General features: G+C 37.6%; 1 protein-coding gene across 1 annotated transcript in view; it reads left to right on the top strand.

Annotated features, from left to right (window-relative positions):
* Positions 1 to 13,255, top strand: part of LOC107677573 (alsin-like) — a 32,579-nt gene that overhangs the window by 2,529 nt on the left and 16,795 nt on the right. Inside the window, exons 4-15 of the mRNA XM_016472507.1 lie at positions 1,467 to 2,506; positions 3,616 to 3,792; positions 3,966 to 4,113; positions 4,647 to 4,694; positions 7,355 to 7,523; positions 7,695 to 7,791; positions 8,109 to 8,186; positions 9,979 to 10,173; positions 10,409 to 10,580; positions 11,257 to 11,446; positions 12,458 to 12,523; positions 12,727 to 12,889. Coding sequence (XP_016327993.1) covers positions 1,467 to 2,506; positions 3,616 to 3,792; positions 3,966 to 4,113; positions 4,647 to 4,694; positions 7,355 to 7,523; positions 7,695 to 7,791; positions 8,109 to 8,186; positions 9,979 to 10,173; positions 10,409 to 10,580; positions 11,257 to 11,446; positions 12,458 to 12,523; positions 12,727 to 12,889 — 2,543 coding nt within the window. The remainder of the gene's footprint in view (positions 1 to 1,466; positions 2,507 to 3,615; positions 3,793 to 3,965; positions 4,114 to 4,646; positions 4,695 to 7,354; positions 7,524 to 7,694; positions 7,792 to 8,108; positions 8,187 to 9,978; positions 10,174 to 10,408; positions 10,581 to 11,256; positions 11,447 to 12,457; positions 12,524 to 12,726; positions 12,890 to 13,255) is intronic.

A 13,255-nucleotide genomic window follows, 5' to 3' on the forward strand; every position in this document is an offset into this window, starting at 1 on the left:
GTGAGAAGGGGGTAATTCTCAACATGCCACTAGGTCGTAAATGGATCTGGTGTCGGGGTTGCCATGGTAACCATGGTCCTGGGCCTTGTTCGCAGACAACTTGGCCCCAGTATGTTTATTGGGGGGAGGGTTTCTGTGAACGCTTGTTAATCTAATGAATAACTGATTTGTTAAATCAAATGAAAAATTGTGTGTTTGATTGGTCCAGACGCTACAAATTTGTTGAATAAAGTTTTTTTTTTGTTTGTTTCTTTGCGCACAAAACGTATTCTCGTAGCTTCATAACATAGCGGTTGAACCACTGATGTCACATGGACTATTTTAACGATGTCCTTGCTACCTTTCTGGACCTTGAACGTGGTAGTTCCGTTACTGTCTATGCAGGGTCAGAAAGCTCTCAGATTTCATAAAAAATATCTGAAATTGTGTTCTGGAGATGAACAAAGGTCTTACGGATTTGGAACGACATGGTGGTGAGTAATTAATGACAGAATTTTCATTTTTAGGTGAACTATCCCTTTCATAACATAGCGGTTGAACCACTGATGTCACATGGACTATTTTAACGATGTCCTTGCTACCTTTCTGGGCCTTGAACGTGTCAGTTGTGTTGCTGTCTATGCAGGGTTAGAAAGCTCTTGGATTTCATCAAAAATATCTTCATTTGTGTTCCAAAGATGAACAAATGTCTTAAGGGTTTGGAATGACATGAGGGTGAGTAATTAATGACAGAATTTTCATCTTTGGGTGAACTATCCCTTCAAGGTATTTCTGCTGCAAGTATGACAAAGCAGTTTGTTTTAAAACTTTTTTTATGGAACAGAAACTTGGAGATTAGAAATATTTAATTAACTAACTAAGTGCAAGAATTGTACATTCTTGAATAAAAACAATAATTTTTGAGAGGGGAAAAAGAAATATGATTTCAGTATCAATCTTGATTTTGCGTTGATTAAGTTATATTATTTTAATATAATTAATTGAAATAATGAAGTCATCCCGTGGCCCACTTGGAAGTGTACTAATCTCCCCTAGTTGGCACGGGCCCCTTGGTGGAAACAAGGTATTTCTGCTGCAAGTATGACAAAGCAGTTTGTTTTAAAACTTTTTTTATGGAACAGAAACTTGGAGATTAGAAATATTTAATTAACTAACTAAGTGCAAGAATTGTACATTCTTGAATAAAAACAATAATTTTTGAGAGGGGAAAAAGAAATATGATTTCAGTATAAATCTTGATTTTGCGTTGATTAAGTTATATTATTTTAATATAATTAATTGAAATAATTAAGTCATCCCGTGGCCCACTTGGAAGTGTACTAATCTCCCCTAGTTGGCACGGGCCCCTTGGTGGAAAACCATTGCTTTAAACAGAAGGTTGTGAAAAGACTATTGACTATTGTATCTCATACATTTTTCATTATTATTGCAATCCAGAAATGTCACAATTTATATACTATATTTAGGGGGACACGTCTATAGCTTTGGCGAGCTGCCGTGGAAACAGAACCAAACATCATCAGTAGTGACTGAGCCTGTTTTGGAGGCGGTTCTTAGCGAACAACGTGTTGTTTTTGTGGCTGCTGGCTCCGCCCACAGTGGAGTCGTGACGGAAGATGGAGGAGTGCACATGTGGGGAGAAAATGCTCACGGCCAGTGTGGCCTATCAGGACTCTCTGTTATCCCTAACCCCACCCCTGTGGGTGTGCTCAACTCGGTGGCCACTCCCCCTCAGACGGTGACGATCCTGGAGGTGGCGTGTGGGGATCAGCACACTCTGGCTCTTTCAGCCAAGCATGAAGTCTGGGCTTGGGGAAGCGGGTGCCAGCTGGGCCTGAACACTTCAACGTTTCCTGTCTGGAAGCCCCAAAAGGTAGAGCACCTTGCTGGAAGGCATGTGTTGCAGGTGGCCTGTGGAGCTGCTCACAGCCTGGTTCTGGTGCGCTGTCTTCCCCCTCCACAAGAGCCTCGGAAACAAGACAAGTGCGGTCAGTGCCATCAGCTGCTGTACACTATGACAGACAAAGAGGACCACGTTATTATCTCTGACGGCCATCACTGTCCACTAGGTGTTGAGCTAGATAGCGGTGAGGCCAAGTCTGCATTAGAGGGCAGCCCAGATGAGAGCTCTCCTACAGAACCTGGCCCATCCATGCCAGCTCAGATCCCAAAATCACCCACCTACAGCACCAACCCTGAATTTGCTCCTCCTCCTGAGAGCATACCTGCCTCTGAACCCCAAAATCAGGTTCCTGCATCTAGCCAAGAACCTGTAGAACCAGCCATAGAATACTCGGCAGAGCCTGAAGCTCCAGCCACAAATGGAGAGGTTTGTGTCGAGGCCTCAGAGACCAACACCCCTGAGCCGGACAGCTGTAGAGCCACAGGGGGGAAGTCCTCCCCATATCCCGATGAGCAGGCAGTGAAGGCCTACCTTAAGAGACTTTCTGATCATGCCCTGGCAGAGCACACCACCAAGACTCCCAGCACGCTTCATTCTGCTCAGGTTAGTCTTAAACACAATGTCCAGCAAGCATTAAGCTGATATATGAACACGAGTTTTGTTGGATTTATATACATGAATTGTAGCTTTTCTATGTATTTAATTGGAACTTTTTCACTTTATAAAATTATTAGAGGTATTAAACCTGTAACAGTATTACAATTCTGGCTGATAATTAATTTCATGTTATGGCCAATAACTGATAAAAGACCAATATTAAAATTCAATACTATTGAGTCTAAATATATTAATAATAAAACACCAAAAACTAAGATCAGCAATTATTTGATCAAAAATACAGTAAAAAGGGTAATATTGTGAAATATGATTTATTACAATTTCAGATAACATTTTAATATATTTTGTAATTTATTGTAATGTATTTGTGATTTATTCCAAAGCAATTTTTTTCAGCAGTAATTACGCCATTTTTCAGTGTCACGTGATCCTTCAGAAAGCATTCTAATATGCTGTTTTGGTTCTGAAAAACATTTCTTCTAACATTATTACTGTCCCAGTTAAAAAATGCTTGTGCTGCTTAATATTTTTGAAAAACAATGATACATTTTTTCAGTATTCCTTAATGAATAGAAAGATCAAAACAACAGGTTTTGTAACATTATAAACACCTTTACTCTCATTAGGAATCAATTTAATGCATTTTTTACTTAAAAAAAATAAAAATATTAATGACCCCAAACACTGAACGGCAGTGTATGCTATGATGCCTAAATTCAGTCGTAGCGTTTACAGGACTAAATTGAGTTTTTTTTTTTTGTATTTTTAATTTATTTAGATTAAATATTTAATGCATCTTCACAGAATAAAGGTATAATAAATTACATTTATTTTTGAACAGTAGTGTATATATTTGTATATCTGTATCCAAATTTAATGTAAACAGTTAACTGTTAGCTCGTTGACATGCTGTTTGAGAAGTTGACAGCTTCACCTGTAACATAGTTAAAAATATCTAGATTTTTGTTTATTTAGTTAAAATCACTATCCTGCCACCACTATCCAACTAGTTGACTATTCCAAGCCATCACAGGTCAAACTGTTTAATTGCTTCTAAATGCACAATTCTAGTTCTCATATCTTTCGTATCATAGCTGTCCAGTGACCGTGCTGATCGTTTCACCTCTGACCCCTTGATCCCGGTTGCCCAGTCTGTGACTCCAATGGGCTCTGCGTTAAACAACTTGGTGGTGTCCTGTGCCTCTGCAGTGGGGGAACGTGTAGTGTCCACATACGAAGCTCTCTCTCTGAGAAAAGTGATTGGTTACTGGGTAAATGTATTTTTCAGTTTTTATACAGTTTGTTTACATGTTTATTACATCTGCTTAAGCATCAAACCAATACATTTTCAATGTCATTTTCACTCTTAGCACTTTTATTGGGAAGAAACTGAAAAGTAATGATCCAGCTGTGATGTGTTTGACCAAATTATTTTGTGCTCCAGGTTCCAGGAGAGGGCCGTGAGCGAGTAGAGGAGAGACTCCGTCAGGAGGAGCCCATACAGGGGAAGAAAAGCTCCAGCCTGGAGGACATCCGAGAGGAGGAGGCGGAGCTCAGCCGTCGCCTGTCCCTGCCTGGGCTGCTCTCTCAGGGTACACACGTTCTCCTTCTCTTACACCCAGTGTACCGTCTCCATAAGTCCGCATGGGCATGTGTGTCTACGCTTGAGTTTTCATTTGCATGGACTAGATGATGAGCGTCTTGCAAAGTTTTGCCTCTCTCATCCATCAGCTCATTGATTGCACGCTTGGTGTTTCTGCTGCAGAGGCTATGAATAACTAACAACTCCATTCCTTTTTGTGACAAATTTCATAAATATTTAAAGAAAATGGTCTGCTTTTTTAATCATCTGAGTGTAGAGAGTCTGTACTGCCGTTTAGACGCATAAGAATCAGAGGAATGATTGCTATGAATGTATTCTTTTATTAGCTGAATATGTGCAGTTTAATCATAATCCTGTGCAGTGTGTTAAGACTTAAAAACCCTGCAAATCACTGCCTGGCCAATTTTTGCTTACTGTAATGTGATTGTTAATGGAAATGGTTGTATTGCCATGGCTCTTCAAATTTCTGCCGATGGCACTTGTGGACAGGTTTCCCATATATTGCTTTTGCCATGGTTACAGACATTGCAGAGTTTGAGGTGGAGTCGGCATCCAGCGCAACAACTGAAGGTATTTTTGTGTAGTTGCAGTTGTAAAAAGTTTTAGATTTAGAGGTAGATTTTATGGGTGAATCTCACAGACACATGTCTAAATTTCAGCTCAAACTGTAATGCACCCGGACATGTTACTTTACATCACTTTAGGTTTTTTATTTTACAGTTGTTTTTGTAATTCTCATTGTCAGTGGTGGTTATCTATATTAAAACCATAGTAATACTGTAAATCAGTAATACCAAATGTGTTTTAATTGAATTTAGAATAAATGAAAGGCAGTATAACAATTTCTTGAAATTTATTTGAATATCTTGCAATTTACTCTTCCATTCAAAAGTCTGTGGTCAGTAAGAACAGAAATTTTGGTAACACTTTTATGGTGTCCTTGTTACATGTACTTATCATGGCAATAACAGCAAATTATGTCTAATTACATTCAACTAACGCTAAAACAAACCAATATCCTAACCCTATAGTAAGTACATGTTGTTATAAAGAATATTACTCAATACCTAATTGTATAATTACACTGTAGCAAGGACACCTTAAAATAAGGTGTAACCGAAATGCTTAATGTTACAAAGAGGTTACAAATTTGTTATTTCTATTTTAAATTAATCCCGTTTGAAATTTCTATTCATCAAAACATCCTGTAAAATGTGTATCACAGGTTTCCACAAAAAATATTAAGCGGCTCAACTGTTTTAATATTGATAATAATCAGAAATGTTTCTTGAGCACCAAATCAGCATATTAGAATGATTTCTGAAGGATCACGTGACACTGAAGACTGGAATAATGGCTTTGCCATCACAGTAATAAATTACTTTTTACTTTTTTATTTAATGTAATTGTAATCAATTACAAATTTTGAATGGTAGTGTAAATGGTTGAAGACAAATAAAAAATGTTGATCTCGTATATATATATATATATATATATATATATATATATATAGAGAGAGAGAGAGAGAGACGCTATTTTTGTATTAAAAATGTGTCCACACTGTCTAACATGTTTAGAATATTTTTTCACATGACAGTAATCATTGATTTTGGGTGAAAATGTGTATAATAGTCAAGAAAAAAATTTCAAAATGAAAAAACTACAAAAAAACCCCTTCATTTTAATAGTTTAAAATACAATTTCTTAGGTTTTGCTTGAGTTTGGGGAGAAATATGAATATAAGTCAAGTGATAAAACACTGTGTGAAAAGTAGTTCTTCTGGTTTTTAGTTGACAAACAGGTTGTAGATACATGAATATATTTCCCTTTTAATTTACGTAATCAAAACAAGTTCAAGTCTATAGTGTGTCAGAAACTTTCTGCTCTAGTGATTTGCATGCGTTTAAAATTATTTACATTTAGTTTGCTGCGTTAGAGATTGTGATGCGAGGACTTTTTGAGGTCTCTCTGCTCATGAGACTCCAGGATACCTCAGCCTGGTGTGTTTGTCTGAGTTCATAAATCAGCTGAAGCTTGATGCACAGGCTAGAGAAGACAATGGTGGCCAGCTACCTGCAACACACACCTTTTCCCATCTCCTCACCCCCACCTATGTGACAGATGGACCCCAGTTGGGCTGGAACATAAGTCAGCATGGCAGCAGTCTGTGTGTGTTTTGTTTGTGTATGCACCTGGCCATACTGTATATATGTGTGTGTTTTGCAGAGAGTTAAAGGTCCCATGGCATGAAAATTTCACTTTATGAGGTTTTTTAACATTAATATGAGTTCCCCTAGCCTGCCTATGGTCCCCCAGTGGCTAGAAATGGCGATAGGTGTAAACCGAGCCCTGGGTATCCTGCTTTGCCTTTGAGAAAATGAAAGCTCAGATGGCCCAATCTGGAATCTTCCCTTTATGTCGTCATACGGGGAAAGGTTACCTCCCCTTTCTCTGCTTTGCCCGCCCAGAGAATTTGGCCCGCCCATGAGAAACTGAGCTACTACCGTGCGAGGCGAGCGCAATATTTTTTTTTCCTCGAGAGACATCATGGCTTGCAAACGAGCGAAGCATGGCAGTTGCCCCGCCTCTCTCCTCCTCATTAGCATTTAAAGCTACAGACACAGAAATGGCACGTCCTAAGGAAAGCTCATTGTGGGACTGGCTCGTAGTGGCTGAAATTCTGCACCAAGGCTGAATTTCGGGAAAGAGACTTCAGATACAGTACTAGGGACCACTTAGGCCTATATAAAAGCATCCAAAAAGCAGCATGTCATGGGACCTTTAAGAGAATTTTGTGGGTCTGCGTCTGTGCTGTTAAATGATTAACAAATAATAATAAATTTTCCCTATGCTGTTTGTTTGTGTTTATATGGCAGAACTTAACTAATGCATATTCAATGAGGGACAAACTGCCTTGAGTTGCAGTTTCTTATGATCTGTCATTTTGTGTCTTAGTTTGGATGTGGACTGTGTACTGCCTCTAGTTATTGATGTTCCAAATTTCTTTTAATGTGTTTTGTGTTGTTTATTCTCTTGTTCCCGTTCTCTCAGTGTCTCCGCGTCTTTTGCGGCGAACGAGCCGCCCCCGTGCACGGGCCATCCCGCTCACTCCAGGAGGCATCTATCATTTTGGCTCTTAGTTTGGATATGGATTGTGTTCTGCCTCTAGTTATTGATGTTCGAAAATTGTTTTGAATTTTTTTTTCTCTTTCTTGTTGCCGCTCTCTCAGTGTCTCCACGTCTTTTGCGGCGAACGAGCCGCCACCGTGCACGGGCCATCCCGCTCGCTCCAGGAGGTATTCCTGAGGCCGATGCCCACCTGCCTTCTTTGCAGACAGAAGTGTGGAGCTGGGGACGTGGCCAGGAAGGGCAACTTGGACATGGAGACCTCCTTTCCAGGTCAGAATCCTCCGTCAACAGAGCGGCCCAGTCCTCTCTTCCCTAACCGCTCATGAGTTACATAAGATTCCAGGGCTTTAAATTATAATGTGCTCTGCTAAAATGAGGACAGACTCATTAGGTGCATTACAGAGGAACATAATGTGGTGATTTCTTTCTCTTTCTTTTCAGACCGCAGCCTGTCTATGTAAAGAGTCTGAATGGTAAAGAGGTGTTGAGGGTGGCTGCAGGTGCTCATCACTCTCTCGCTCTGACCGCCCAATCACAGGTGACACACTTCACCTGCATATCCGTGGCTGTTCTCTTGAGCGGTGAGTCTGTATTAGTATAATTCGTCCTGTAATGTGTGTGTGTGTGTGTGTGTGTGTGTGTGGCAGGTGTTCTCTCCCTCATCCTCTCTCTTCTCAATGCTTAAGCTGTCTCAGGTGTAGAGCACCCAGAGGAGTCAGTCATCATGACAGCAGCTCAGCCTGAAAGAGGCATCGGGGACGAGAGCTGTCACTCTTGTTCTCTTGAGCGGTGAGTCTGTATTAGTATAATTCGTCCTGTAATGTGTGTGTGTGTGTGTGTGTGTGTGTGTGGCAGGTGTTCTCCTGGGGCTGCAACACTTCTGGACAGCTGGGACACATGGAATCCCCCACCACCCTTCCTCACTTAACCAAGGTACAGTATATGCACATATGTGCATAAAACAGAAAAAATATCACTAGAGGGAGAATAAAATGCACTGCCTTTTGAAATGGTTTAAAAGGGTTGGAAATTTTAAAATGCTCTGGAAAAGAAAAAAAAACATTTTGTAAATTATTTTTAATAATAATAATTAAATTAAATATATCGTTTTTCCATGTATAAAATTCTAAGTATATATTTCTATGTATCAATATATCTTTCTACACTACCATTCCAAAGTGTTTGAAAGAAACTTACAGTTGTATTAGCAAAAGTTAAAAAAATATTTAGAATTTTACAAAAGATATATTTTATATTTTAGATAAAATTTAATAAAATTAAATTTTTCTAATAAAATTAGAAGACTTTTTTAATTCATCAAGCAATCCTGAAAAATATCTATAATGGTTTACAAAAATATTAAACAGCATTTATGATTTCATGTGATATTATATGACACTGAATACTGGAGTAATGGCTGCTGAATAAATTACATTTTAAAATATATTAAAATAGAAATCAGTTCTTTTAATTTGTAATAATATTTCACATTATTACTGTTTTTACTGTATTTTTGAGCAAATAAATGCAGCCTGGGTGAACATTAATCTTACCAAACCCCTTTGAGCAGTAGTGTAGTTAATTTTAAGTTTTTATTTATATAACTAATTTTTCCATACAGTTTATTCATTCAATTTGTCTATACATTTGTAATATTTCTATAACATTCTATATAACACTATAACAACATATTTTTACTTACATGAATGTATATAATGAAGTTTTTCAGTTGGTTTTAACTAAAGCCCATTTTAATTATATCATAGATTAACACTTTTACATTTTGCATAATTGCATTTTTAGAATTAAGAAAAAAATACTATTTATAAATTTATTTTCCCTTTAAGGTTGAGGTTTTTTTTCCAGGTTTTAAAAATGCTGCAGAAATGACAAGGTTAGAAACTGTGACGCTTGCGCACACCCAGCAGCAATGTGAGTCTTCAGACGTTAAGTGTACACGGGCTCCAGTTTGTTTGGCTGTGTCTCTCTAATTCACTAGACTAAACACAGGGTATTGGCCATTTCTAGGGCTGTCCCTTTGACTAAATCATTCTAGTGCACTGATACATTAAACCTGTGAGCATCAGCTCATGTTGTCATGTTTTCTTCAGTTTCTTAAGCTGTTAAAAATGGAGGATAAGTACATATTTCATGATGCCACTAAATATTATCGACAAGGAAGAATAATAATAAACAAAACGATTCATACCAATAGGATATTGTTTGTGATGTTATTGATATACAGTACCAATGACATTTTAATGTGCAATCGCATAATCATGTTATAGTAAATCATCAGCTATCATTGTTCCACTGTTTAGTGGATTAAAGGGATAGTTCACCCAAAAATAAAAATTCTGTCATTAATTACTCACCCTCATGTTGTTCCAAACCCGTAAGAGATAAGACCTTCATTCATCTTAGGAACACAAATTAAGATATTTACACTTTATTTACGTTTCTGGGCCTTGATCGAGGTAGTACCCTTGCTGTCTATGGAGGGTCAGAAAGCTCTTGGATTTCATCAAAAATATCTTAATTTGTGTTCTGAAGATGAACGAATGTCTTACGGTTTGGAACAACATGAGGGTGAGTAATAAATGACAGAATTTTTATTTTTGGGTGAACTATCCCTTTAAGGCCCTTGCTATTGCCCAAATTTGTGTTGACAACATACTGATTCATGACTGGTTTGCTTTGTTTGTCCTCTTTTGTCTTTGCGCAGCTGTCAGATGGGATTCGTGTGTGGGATATTGGGGCGGGGCAACAACACACTCTCTTATTGGCTGGTGGAGATTGTATCCAGCCAATTCTGTACTACAGTGGGCAGCAGGTGAAAGAAGTGATGGAGCAAACTGAGGAAGAGGAGCAGACAGGAGAGTACACACAGCAACCGGTGCTGCTGCCCTTTTGTATGAATGTGAGCAAGCCTTTTGCATCATAATCATCATCATCATCATCATTATTATTTCAAATTTCTGTTGTATAATAAACATTACTCAATCATTACTAGATAATGTTGAATACTACTGTGTTCTGAATCCTGTACATTGATGCTGTATTATTTATATGACTTGTAATGACACTTTTCATTGTGTGTGTGTGTGTGTGTGTGTGTGTGTGTGTGTGTGTGTGTGTGTATGTGTTTGTGGTAGTTGGGCTATGTAAGCAGTGTGTGCGCAGGAGGACGGACATGTGCGGCGCTGACGGATCGTAATGTAATGGGTTTTATTGCCAGTCTGCATGAGCTGGCGGCCGCAGAGAGGAAATATTACTGTAAACTCAGAAATATCAATAGTCTTCTGCTCCAGCCACTGCTTAAACTGGGTATGACAGTGTGTGATGATAACTTGTTTTGTACTCTGATTTAGACTGTCATTAGCATATTTCCATTACAGCCCTGAACGAGCTGTACAAGTATTGTGTAATTCAGTGGCAAGACTAGTGGAAGTGAAACAGCTGAATCATTTAGAGTTCCTAATGTATGCAACAGGGTTATTCTTGTTAACTGAAACTAAAACCGTAAAAAAAAAACTTTTTTAAATTTAAATGAAATAAATGTTCAAATAAAATATAAAAAACATATAAAATAAAATAATTATCTGAAATAACTAAGTAAAATTAAACTAATAAATAGTATAATAAATAATATATAGAAATAAAAAAATGACAAAACCACAACAAAATGACTACATTTTTTAAATAAAATGAAAGTGAAAGTATAAAAATAAAATTTAATTCAAAATATTAGCAACTATAATAATATATACTGTATGTATAATGTGATACTAAACTAACACTGGTAAGCTATAATATAATATAATATAATATAATATAATATAATCATACTTAAGTATTTTTGTGTTCAGAATTATTAGAAAGTTTGTCCTGTTATACAGAAACAAGAAACGATTAAACAAGAAATGATTGTGTGTCTGTGTGTCTAATGAATTATTTGGGATTTTTAGTTCTCACATTATTATTATCATTTTTTTACTCTTAGATTCCCTAAGCTCCGCCCTCGGTCAGTCCTCTGCAGGGCTTCTGCAGAATCTGATTGGACGATTGGGCCGGCTGTCTCAGCTCACGGGTCAAAACTCGGCCTCTCTAACCTCCTTCCTGCGGCGTTCACGTGATATCCGTGGTCTTGTTATTCTTGAAGATGCACATCTGTTCCTGGACACATATTCAGAGTAAGCATTCAGCACACACACAATTAAAGAAACTGAAGGCATGAAGTAGTTCCTTTGGTGATGACCTCAGCAGATGGAATAAGTTGAATGTTGGTTGTTGTTTCTTACTCCATGCTGATTAAAGAGAACATGTCATGCAAAACAGAATTTAAATTCTCTTAAGTGTACAGTGTAGACATGCACTAAAGTTCACAATGCAAAACTTCCTCTTCTAGCCCATCTGGGCCATTTATTGGAACATAGCTGCAAAAACGATTAATTTAGAAACTGTCATGGTCGTGATGTCACAGTTAATATTCAGCCATGTTTGAATACAAATGTTTATTAAGTGTTCAGCCAGAGAGCTAGTTAAGACCAACTAGATGAACACAGTTAAATCAGATTATGGTAACTTGCTGTGGTCCTGAATTTTAAGATTTTTTTAGTTCTAAGTTATATCCTCTACAAAGCTGGACTGAATTAACTTCTAAATCAAAAGTAATATATTCAGGCATCAAATAGATTTTATACTTCTACTGTGATGTATAATTGAAAATCTTCAAATGTATTTAGTCAGAACCTCAGTTGGTTCTTTAAGTTGTTCAAAATAAACGTACGTTCAACCGTAGCCTTGAGACTTATTTTAAAGTGTTGTCCTCATTTTTAAAAGTCAGAGACTTTGATTCAGAATCTGATATCTTTCAGGCAGTTTTCTTAGTGGGACGAAGTTCTGAGTGTGTGACATCCTGGAAAACCTGGAAATAACACAGAGATTTTTTTGAGTAATTAAAATGAGAAGCTTAAAATTCATGGAAGTCTGTGTTGTCAATACATTAATTTCATTAACCAGAAATGTCTCTTAGTGGCTGCAATCTCTATACAGTCATTTATATGTATATATTGTTTCAATAATAAAGAATTATTGTAAAAGTCATGGGAATTTATTGCTCAGAAATGTTGTACCCTCCTTCTCAAGTCAGCTCATTTTCCTGTTTGTAATAATGTCCTTATTTTTGTAATTGTGTTGTACAGGTACTGTTCTGCAGTTGGTGATCTCTTAGTCATGGGAGGATTTCAAGCCCTTGTCAAACCTTGTCAGTAAGTAGTATATGTGTGTGTTAGACCCTGTCCCAAGTGCTTTCCTAAGCCTTTGCTGTCCTAGGATTCCAGAGTAATACCATATGAAAATATTGCAAGGGAATTATTTGCTATTGCTCATGAAATGTTCATCTTTCCGTATATACAGATCGACTTGTATTAATATATATGTTAAGAATCTCTCTGTCTGACTCTGTTTGAAGCGATGTGTTTGGCAAAGGGGCCGAGGTTGTTCAGAAGTTATCTAAATGTTCTGAAGAGGGTTTGCCCTTAGCGGATATTCTGGCGCATCTCTTTTACATGCCCATAAAACACCTGCATGAATATGGACGACTGCTGCTCAAACTGGCTACCTGCTACGAGGTGGTGGGTACTCACTAGTAACACTTAAAGGGTTAGTTCACCCAAAAATGAAAATTCTGTCATTAATTACTCACCCTCATGTCGTTCCACACCCCTAAGACCTTCGTTCATCTTCAGAACACAAATTAAAGGGGTCATATGATGTTGCTAAAAATAACATTATTTTGTGTATTTGGTGTAATGAAATGTGTTTATGCAGTTTAAGGTTCAAAAAACACATTATTTTCCACATACTGTACATTATTGTTTCTCCTCTATGCCCCGCCTTTCTGAAACGCGCCGATTTTTACAAAGCTCATCGGTCTGAAAAGCGAGGTGTGCTCTGATTGGCCAGCTATCCAGTGCGTTGTGATTGGCCGAATACCTCAA

Source organism: Sinocyclocheilus anshuiensis, unplaced genomic scaffold, assembly GCF_001515605.1.
Source record: "Sinocyclocheilus anshuiensis isolate Anshui unplaced genomic scaffold, SAMN03320099.WGS_v1.1 scaffold472, whole genome shotgun sequence".
Lineage (NCBI taxonomy): Eukaryota > Metazoa > Chordata > Actinopteri > Cypriniformes > Cyprinidae > Sinocyclocheilus > Sinocyclocheilus anshuiensis.